This window comes from Triticum dicoccoides, chromosome 7B (assembly GCF_002162155.2).
Source record: "Triticum dicoccoides isolate Atlit2015 ecotype Zavitan chromosome 7B, WEW_v2.0, whole genome shotgun sequence".
Taxonomy (NCBI): Eukaryota; Viridiplantae; Streptophyta; class Magnoliopsida; order Poales; family Poaceae; genus Triticum; species Triticum dicoccoides.
This window is the reverse complement of record NC_041393.1, coordinates 492,922,466-492,932,893: the sequence shown is the minus strand read 5'-3', so window position 1 is coordinate 492,932,893 and position 10,428 is coordinate 492,922,466. Positions and strand designations below refer to the sequence as shown.

General features: G+C 46.3%; 2 protein-coding genes across 2 annotated transcripts; one reads left to right on the top strand and one right to left on the bottom strand.

The window, feature by feature from the left end:
• Window positions 1-910: 910 nt before the first annotated feature.
• On the top strand, window positions 911-4,185 carry LOC119336940 ((S)-coclaurine N-methyltransferase-like). The gene is made up of 8 exons (XM_037609029.1): window positions 911-1,172; window positions 1,486-1,594; window positions 1,783-2,007; window positions 2,334-2,433; window positions 2,517-2,627; window positions 3,174-3,257; window positions 3,522-3,580; window positions 3,885-4,185. Exons 1-8 carry the CDS (start codon window positions 980-982, stop codon window positions 4,075-4,077), a joined length of 1,074 nt encoding a protein of 357 aa, XP_037464926.1. The 5' UTR covers window positions 911-979; the 3' UTR covers window positions 4,078-4,185.
• Window positions 4,186-4,757: 572 nt separating this feature from the next.
• On the bottom strand, window positions 4,758-9,543 carry LOC119336939 (U-box domain-containing protein 34-like). Its single transcript, XM_037609028.1, has 9 exons — window positions 9,193-9,543; window positions 8,968-9,089; window positions 8,747-8,862; window positions 7,630-7,751; window positions 7,203-7,531; window positions 6,975-7,070; window positions 6,208-6,636; window positions 5,281-6,033; window positions 4,758-5,211 (listed from the first exon to the last, which is right to left on the bottom strand). Exons 1-9 carry the CDS (start codon window positions 9,341-9,343, stop codon window positions 5,029-5,031), a joined length of 2,301 nt encoding a protein of 766 aa, XP_037464925.1. The 5' UTR covers window positions 9,344-9,543; the 3' UTR covers window positions 4,758-5,028.
• Between the last annotated feature and the right edge of the window lie 885 nt (window positions 9,544-10,428).

Below are 10,428 nucleotides of genomic sequence, written 5' to 3'. Positions count from 1 at the left end.
CGCCACCCCACCGCCACGGCCCGCGCCGCCCACGTGCAGCCCGCGGGAGGGACCCGATCCGGATCTGGATCAAGAGGCCGAGCCCCGCCGTCCACGCGCAGGCACGCCCCACCTAGCCCGCGCAGCCACCGCCGCCAGCACGCCAGCCAACGCCGCCGCCGCGCCTCGCCGCCGCCGCGCCCCACGCCGAGCACGGCGCTCCCGCCGACCACCGCGTCCCGTGCCGCGCGCCGCCAAGCCAGGAGGGAAGAGAGCCCCGCCGCCGCCGACGCGGACCAGGCTTTGCCCGGCCGCGCCCTCTGGCGGCGGCGAGGGGAAGGAGAGGTAGGGGAGGGCTAGGGCCGACGGCGCCTAGGGCTTCGCCCAGCCGCTCGCGGGAGCGGACGGGACGAAGCGTTTCACTCTTCTCTTGAAAGATAGAGAATCGTCGGTCGGGGTAGGGTTTAGGATCGAAGTAATGCTGATACCATGTTAGAAGGATTGGTGGAATAATTTATTGTATTGCTTGAGCCTCGTGGGCATATATTTATAGGAGTACAATGCAAGGTAGAATAATATCCTACGCCATCTCATTTTTCATAATAATCAATATGCTCAACAAGAACAACTCTTTTCTCGGAAAAACCAGAACACCCCTCTTGGATTTGAATTTGCATCTCGTTTGGACATCACCGTGCCACCGTGGTGTTCTTGTTTCGCCAACGACGCCGCCATGGTCTGAACCTCGAAGATGCCGCATCCATCCACTGTCACGTTTTTTAGGCGGCGCCAACATTTTCTGAGACAAATCCACGGTCACGTGCCCCTTTGCTTCGTTATCGAGGCGACGTGTCCGTTTTACGTTCACTCGAGCCGCGCCACTGACCACCCCCAGCCGATTAGGCTGCCACCAACCCAAGCACGTCAATCACGGAAGCAAACGGCAGCCCAGCACAAATTCCTAGCGGCAGCCAGCAGCCGGGCGCCGGAAGCGAGCAAGATGGCGGCGGCGGCTGTGGCGGCGCGGGCGTACGAGGCAGCGGCGCGGTCCGCGCTGGCGGCGCTGGAGCGCAACCTGCTGCCGGACGCGGTCACCCGGCGGCTCACGCGCCTCCTGCTCGCGCAGCGCCTCCGCCTCGGCTACCTCCCCTCCGCGCCGCTCCAGCTGCAGGACCTCATCCTCTTCGCCCACTGTACGCACCGCCCGCCCAAATGCAGTTTCTTCCACCCTCGCTGGTCGCTGCGCTGCCATTCTACTCTCCGCAAATAGTGTCCGAATATCTGGGCGAACACCCAGTAGCATTTTTCCCTTTTTATTTTATTTTTCGCGAGGGAAACGCCTGGTAGCAGTTGCCAGTAGATCTGGCCAGTTCGCGTGCGTACAGATTTCAGTTATCAGTTCATATCCGCTACTTTCCGCGATTTCCCTGAGATTTCGAATTCAAAATTTTGTCTAGTTACTGTTCTGTCCGACTTACCGTGCACTACGTTTGGTTTGTGATGCAGCACTTGAAGGCATGCCCATTGCCATCGAAACGGACACAGCTAAAACCCAGCACTACGAGCTGCCGACCACATTCTTCAAGCTAGTGCTCGGAAAAAACCTCAAATACAGGTTTGTGCTTCATGATGCACACTAGTATCAGGAATGGTCACATGCCTAGCTTTTGAGTGGTAGAAAAGATGCTGGGCGAGATATTTGAATCTACTATGATGTTATACACGAGTAAAAGCTAGTACTTGGTTTAACATGCATCTTGTGCTTCGTTTGTTAATTCACATACACGCTCCGTAATTTTCCAGCTCATGTTACTTCCCTGATGATTCAAGCACCCTAGAAGATGCCGAGGTTGCAATGTTGGAGTTGTACTGTGAGAGGGCGCAGCTGCAAGATGGCCAAAGCGTTCTCGATGTTGGATGTGGATGGGGATCCCTCTCTGTATACATAGCAAAGAAATATAGGAACTGCAATATCACGGGGATATGCAACTCAACAACTCAAAAGGCTTTTATAGAAGAGCAGTGTAGGTACGTGCAACAGTTTTATTGCTGAGAGGACCTGATGAGTGCATTCTTTTGCCATGTAGTGACCATTTTATATTTCTCGTGGTCATTTTTGAAGTTTGCACCAGAGCATATTGATGACAGCTCAATTTGATTTCATTTTGATTATGTTCATATGTCACTTACTAGTTTCATAAAATTTCTAGTTATTTCAAATACTAATGGAAATGATCTTTCACATGCATCAACCATTCAACCTTCGATTTGCTAGACATACTGACAGAATTGTTACCACCATTTGGCCCCATGATTTCGGTAGTCCTGCAGTAAAGACTTCGTTTCTGTTACAGGGAGAATGAGCTATCCAATGTTGAGATCATTGTAGCAGACATCAGCAAGTTTGAGATGGAGCGTTCTTTTGACAGGATCATATCGATAGAGATGTTTGAGGTATAACTTGGATTTTCTGTGGTTTCGACCCTTTTAATAATTCCTTAAGGTAAAGGAGTGTTTGTAATGGGCCTGTTATGTAGCACATGAAAAACTACAAGGCACTTCTTAAGAAGATATCCAGATGGATGAAAGAGGATTCCTTATTGTTTGTTCACTACTTCTGCCACAAGACATTTGCGTATCACTTCGAGGTACTTTAATAATCCTGCATTTTGACAAGTCATTTGGTCTTGGCTACATCTGAAATAGCTTTCCTATCACACGGTCATGGTAGTACCTCTTATATTGTAGCTCTATTTGTATCCGTTGACATATATGTGAAGTTCACTTCTCACCAATCTCGTTCCTACTGATAGTGATAGAAGTTCCTTGCGGTAATAAACTTATTGTGCCGTCATGGTGTGTCCCATGTCGGTAGCCAAGTTGGCCGGTGGTGCCCATGTCATGTGGGTGGGGTTGTATCGGTTTTAGCCCGGTTTTCCGTCAATTAACCGGGCAATTCTCACTTTCTTCTTAATCAATGAAAATGGCAAGTCTTTTGCCTTGTTTCAAAAAAAAACTTATTCATTACTAACACTCACGAGTGTCCTTAGAACTCTTATTCGTTTCTGCGGAAGTGAAATAAGTTCACCTCTTGTACTAAACTAGACTCATTAAATTATTGTTGAGAACTGTATTACTATAAATGTATCTGTAGTGTAAATCTCATGTGAACTGAGGCATCACATTTTCAACAGGACAAGAATGACGATGATTGGATCACAAGGTATTTCTTTACTGGAGGAACAATGCCATCAGCAAACCTCCTTCTGTACTTTCAGGTTAGTACCTAAGTAGGTTACTTGTCTCTGCCCTAGCCAAACGAAATTGCTGTGCAGACGAAACTGCACACACGATGTGTAGCCGACAGTCAAATCCAACCGTAGAACAGTGCTGCTGCTGTGCATCACATGGCTTGAATTTAGCATCGTCCACAAATCGTCTGCGTGGCATCGTGTGTATAGCAGCGTTCCTAGCCAAATATGAATGTTGGTTGGCCATTGATCAAACATGAATATTGATATTCACTTACTACAATTTTGCAGGAAGATGTATCTGTGGTCAATCATTGGCTTGTCAGTGGCACACATTATGCTAGAACTAGGTATGCCTTTCCTAACTTTCAAAGTATTGTATCCCTTTTACTTCATGTGCCTCAACATGATTCCGGGTGAGCTAAATTGATTAGGTATGAAATGCAAAATAACATTGCAAACCTTGATATCAAAGTAAAAATGCTATGCGATGAACTGTGAATTAATTGTTGGAGAATTTCCTGGTTTGCATTTCGCTACCGATGCAACAAACTTCATTGGTGTCTAGAGTTTTTTTTTAGGGACATTCATGTCTAGAGTTTATACAATACAATGACACGGCATGCTAATTTTGTATGCAATGTCTGCCTGTAGCGAGGAGTGGCTGAAACGCATGGACAAGAACATCGCTGCCATAAGGCCAATCTTTGAGAAGACTTATGGGAGGGAATCAGCTACCAAATGGATAGCTTATTGGAGGACATTCTTCATCTCAGTAGCTGAACTTTTTGGATATAACAATGGTGATGAATGGATGGTTGCACATCACCTGTTCCGAAAGAAGTAGAAGTGCCGCTGGACATTTCTGGAGCAAAGTAGAATTGTATGTTGAGAATCATCCATCACACAGGCTATGCCTAGTTATATAATTATTTTTGTGTGTGTTGAGCTGTTATCCTCCTTTTTTTTTTGAAGAGAGGCAAAAGATTTGCCTCATTCATTAAATAAGAGGAATAGAGTTTATGTTCGTGTTACAACAGTGACAGCGCCGCAACACCCGAAATAAAGGTGACCAACTACTCTCGCGTCATCAAGTATCCCAACTTGCTTGCACCCGCTGATACCCAAAGCGTGGCCTCCTTCTTAATGTTGGCGAGTAGAACCGTCGGCGGAGCACTCTTCTGACGGAACACTCGCGCATTCCTCTCGTTCCAAATGGTCCAGGCGACTAGCATGGTGAGCGAGGCCATCGCCTTCCTGTTGGGGATAGATGTGTCGGAGAGGCCCACCCACCACTCTTCGATGTTGCCTGAGAGGTGCCATGAGGAAGTATCAATGCTCACCAGTTGCAGCCAGTCCTTGACTAATCCCCATAGGCGGATAGAGAAGCGGCATTTGTAGAAAAGGTGGTCAACAGACTCTTGGTGTTCCGGTACTTAAGCATTGACGCTGGCAATGCAAAATATTTTCTTATCCAAATGGTTTATAAAAGATTTGCAGTTTCCAAGCGCGAGAAACAACAAATTTGTATGCGGAAATATTTATGTGATCTTGGAGAGTATTCAAGGCCAAGAGTTCAGGTGGTCAGCAGCAACGTCCAAACCATAGTCACACACTAGCACTTGGGTGCATCGGATTCAGTAGTTATTTCAGGAAGCCATTTAGGCTGTACCTGCTCTGAATGGAAGACAAGATGGATCACCTAGAGGACCAAATCTTCCTGCTACTATGATATACAACTATCTCCTACTTTACAAAGTGGAACCAAAAATCATCTAGATTTGACAGGAAACAACAGTCATCTAGATGACCGCTTCCATTGCTGGATCGCTTCGTGCAAGGAATGGCTGGGAATTATGGTCAGACTCGGAAGCACGTGTTTCGTAATTGGGGAGATCTTGTGTTCCTCGAGCCAAGCTTCGATCACCCTGCGCTCGTAGGTATGACCATCAGCAGCAACACAAGGATCATCCATTACCTCCTGCATCGAAATTGTCTCTTAAGCTAGAGTGACAGTTGAACTGGCGCTATTTTACGTAGAGAATTTTACCTGTGATACAGGGCAGATGAAGTGGCTTGGCACAACTGCTTTTGGACTTTCAAACTTCCGGGAACTGGTAACACTGCTTAGAACATTTTCGAGCTCTGGAAGCACCTCTTGCTCAAGATCAGGCCGGTCCCTGCATCTTAGCGCCGTACAATGCAGCCCCAGTTTTGCCAGCATCTCCGCCTCAGCGATTGGCCAATCATTCAGAGATACGTCGAGAATATCAGGAAATGTGCCCTTTCGGATGGCCTCTTCTACACTAAGTATTAGCCCCTGCGGACGCTTGCCAGTTAGCAGCTGGAGAATGATGATCCCCAGAGCGAAAAGATCTGATTTTGGACGAACTGTCCCAGTTAACTGGTACTCAGGGTCCATGTAATACATTGTGCCGGCAATGACGGTGTCGTCTCTGTATTCCGTGAAACCATCTGGCGCTAGATCTGATATGAGCTTCGCAAAACCTACGTCACCTATTTTGCTTACATAGTTCTTGTCCAGCAAGATATTCCCAGGCTTCAGATCACGATGCACAATGGGCTCTGGCTTCGTTCCATGCAAGAATGCAAGCCCACGAGCTACCTCAAAAATAATTTGGAAGCGCAGAAACCAATGGAGTGGTTGGCGCCCTTCGTTGTCGATAAGTTGATCTTCCAGACTTCCATTCTCCATGTATTCATATACAAGACATCCAATTTCAGGACAAAACCCAAGCAACAAAACCAGGTGGGGATGGTGAAGTCGGCTGAGAATATCAATCTGCGTCATGTGGAAAAAAAATCAAAGCATTTAATAAATACCCCATCGATAATAAAAATAGATTAAATCAAATTACATTGACCCCCTGTTTATGGGTATTATTGTATTAACAACACAGTATGAATGTTAAGAGATTTACAAGGAGACACGTAAAAGAAATATAAATCGGAGTACCTCTTTAAAGAACTCATCAATCTTGCCACGGGAATCTTGTTGGATAACCTTGACAGCTACTTCAGTGTGATCAAGGGTGCACCTGTATACAATCCCATAGCCTCCCTCACCGATCTTTTTTGCATCAGAGAAGTTCTTGGTGGCGAGCTCTATTTCATGTCTCGAGTAGCGCCTGCAACTTTTGCCTGTTGACAGAAGAGCATCCAGAACCTTTGCCTTCTCTGTAGTCGCCATGTTGGTTACAGTTTCAGCATTGTGCTTGGAATAAGTCTCACGAGTGAATGCCTCTTTCACCATCTCAGCTTCTTCAATAGCTCTGAAATGTTTGTTTTTCTCCGGTGCAGCTTTTTGTTTGAAAAAATCCTCCCACTGTAGTGCATCTTGCACCTTCTGCAAATCTTCACTACACCCATTAGAAAGCACCTGGATCTGAAACATCATAATGTAATGGATAAGGACTGAGTAAAACCTTCCCTCGGAATGGAAAATGACCAAATGCAAAGCGTAGTGTATGCAAAGTAGCAACTAACTTAGGGAATTAGTATCAAACTTCTAAGTAGGAGATGGCGCAAATGTGAATAAAATGTCACTCGATGAAGCACACGGATCGTCCAGAGTATCACTTAGTTACTGATTAGCATTACCAAACAGTAACGTTTTAGGACACTAAATAGTAACAGTAACTAAGATATACGACAACCATCATAAGAATTTAACCTTAGCTTGGAATGAGATATTAACTTGCAGGTTTATCATATATCACTAACCTTTTTCTTAGCATGGACGTGATTTTCACAAGCTTCGACATACATCATCGGTTTATCCTGCAACTCCTTCCTCTGCTTTGCTTCTTCATCTATACGCTGAGATTGTAAATCATGACAGCAACAAAAATCAGGCATTCTCAAAAATACATGCCAACTCACAATTACCGGTATTAATGTCAGAAAATCTGGAAGCCAACATCAATCATAGTAATCGGAAACAGCTCTGACCTCTTCAGTAGAACTTAAGGGGACATGAGGAAATTCCTTCAACTGGCCAATGGCGTCAAAATCTGTGTCCCCTGTTCGCCCTGGTGTCTTTCGACATAAGCTTCCAAACAGACGTCTTCTATGACTTTCTGAACTTTGAGCAGCACTCGTAGAATTGCTAAGAGAACTGCGGGCTTGAGAGCATGAGTCAGAACTAGAAACTCCAGAAGATTTTGGTGTGTTGACATCAGGAAGGTCGTGCAATGATTGTTTGTCTTGCAACTGGCTCCTCAGTTGTAGGGCAAATGCTCTATGACTAACTGACTGGATCTTTGAGCAAGTATTTGAGTCTGTAAAAACGCATGTGTTTAAGAACAGAATGCCATTCCATTGGTAAAAATGAACAGATTGAGACGTAACGAAGAAAGAGAAATAGAGCAAAACATACTGTCTGTTTGTGTCTGATTCGCAAGTTTTATAGTTAATCCATGCCGGGACACGATAAATACATTGCAAGAACATGGCATGGCTTTTAAGACAGTATTGGGCAAATCTTGGAGCCATAATATCCTGAAAAGATAACAGTGCTAGCATTTATAACATCTTGGAGATTTGGCACAACTGGCTTAAAACTGAACGTGCTAAAAAATCCTCCATACATAAACAGAGATGCTCGTAAGCGTTGGTAATGCATCTGAAGTTGATAAAATGATAATCTATGGAACTAAGAAATATGTACTAACTTTGATTCAACCCTGAAATGATAATATACTTATGTAGTTATGGAACTGCATGCAGGAATTCTATAGACTCAGGAAACACCGCACACAGCATGGCAGGTATGACCTTTAAATGGAGGATTCTAGAGAGCTATAAGCCCTTTTTTAAATATTTCATGAGAGCAGAGGTAGAGAATGAGAATGTACTCCCTCTGTCCCAAAATAAGTGTCTCAACTTTGTACTAGCTCTAGTACAAATTTGTGCTAAGCTTGAGACAGTTATTTTGGGACGGAGGGAGTATGTGCTATCACTTTGAGCTACTCTCAACCTTGTAAAAGAGAATAATTAGGATGGCCCTTTCAGTTAGCTAGAATCTCCCCCCACCAACTCTTCCTAAGAGATGAGACCATTGGGACTAAATAGGGCAAAAAAATAAAATCAATTTAAAACAAAACCAGATGCATATGCTGACAATCAACACATGAACAGGACTGTCGTTGCTGCTTCAAATCTTACCAACACACACTTTGCAAACTATCCTACAGTATTTTCTTCCGAACATAGTTCAGTCTCTAAACAGAAACTAAATTTGTATGTACGTGGATCAGTGGATGCATCTATCTGCCTTTCTGATGCCAAATGCGTAACATGAGAGAGGAGGCAAGTCACCATCCACAAAAGGGACTCACCCCTTTCTTTTTTTTTGAGGGACTCACCCCTTTCCGCTCCCTACACTAACTTACATTTCCGGTTCCTCTTTTGGGGAAAAGCGAACAACTATCCAGATTCGTTGGGTTCTCAAAAGCGAAACTCCGGCCTTTTCTGAACTCGAAAATATATAGTACCTCCGGAACCAGCTCAAGGTTGCGGATCCGAGCACCAGGTTGCGGACGCCGGACTCGGCCGCGTACCTGGCCAGCGCCTCCGCGACGCTGTCCCCCTCCAGAACCACCGTCTCCACCTGCACGCACGCACGCTCGAATTCAGACACGAGCAGATCGACCAGAACCACTGATCTAGGCGGCTAGCAGGTGCCCCGAAGAAGGGAAGATGGTCGAAGACTGACGGTTTTGCTGCCGAAGAGGCGGCGGAAGGGGAGGAAGACGTCCTGCGCGCGCGCCCTCCGGTCCTGCGAGAATATCTCCACCACCCCCGCCGCCATCCTCTCCAGCGGCACCTGCTCCCCCGCTGCACCGCACGGCCACAACAAGAAGGACCTCAGCTCGCCGTTGATGATCGCCACCGCGCGAAACCGAATCGACGGGGGAGAGAAGCGGCGAGATCAACTTACTGGGGGTGGGGACGAAGGCGAGGGGCGGGATTACGTGGACGAGCGCGACGCGGCCGGGGGCGGCGGTGGCCCACCTGGCAGCCCGGCGGCTGGCGCGGCCGTCCCCGCGCACGGCCACCGCGACCGCCAGGGGGTCACCCGAGGACGCCATGCCGCGCGGGGGGGCGACGGCGGCGACGATTGACTAACCTTCTTCAAGAGCGGCGTCGGCGGAGGAGGAGTCGAGCCCCTTGGCGGTAGCGGCGGCGGCTGCGGGCGGGTCAACTAACCAATCAAGTCAGCAACAACCACTCGGCAGCGGTGGCATCGGCGGGGAAGCGTAATGACCAGCAGCTTTCTCTGTCCTGTGAGAGGTGAGAGGTGAGAGCGAGCACGGGGTGACTTCGCTTCGGTTGAATGGTGCCAAATGAAAATGATTTGAAAATCAAACTTGTGCCAGGCTCCATGGCTCCTATTATTTGGATGCGTTGGCGCGACGACGAGGCAACCTGCGCGACAACGACGTGGAGGTAGGACCCGCCTGCTACCCAAGAAGAATGTTCTGTATCTATTTTATTTTGTTTTTTTAGACGAGAATGTTCTGTATTTACGTTGTACTAGAGTCTACTACTACAGTACTAGGCTGTTGTCCTGTCTTCATTGTGTACTCCCTCTCCCCGCAATTTTTTTTTGATATAATCACCAAAATCTTATATTTCATTACGGAAGAAATACTTACTACCAAGTCAAGAGAATTCGAACCTCTTTTATTTTTTGCGACGAAGAAAGTTCAAACTTCAGAGCAAATGTGAGGCGGCATCTTGGATGCCACGGTCCGCTCTTATATGAATATCTTGCAATGGTTGCTGTCGAAGCAGTTCCAGGAACCTGTTTACTGCCGTTGGATGAATTTGCAATAGCTCATTTGAGAAATGGAAATCAACTTATATTTGTATCATATATTCACATGAGCATGGGGTATTTGTAGCTAGCTGAAAAATCATGTCTACAAGTTTAAATAAAAAAAATCATGTAGAGGACGGTAGAAAGACCCACATGTCAAATTTGGAAAGAATGATCTTTGTGCTATGCAAATTAAAGACTTGTTTCACCTCAAGTTACCTTAACTTGGTATATCAAGTACTTCCTCCGTTCTCAAAATATGTCTTTTTAAAGATTTCACTACAAACTACATACAGATGTATATAGACATATTTTAGAGGGGATATTTAAATTAGTGCCCCTGGTTCCTAGTTG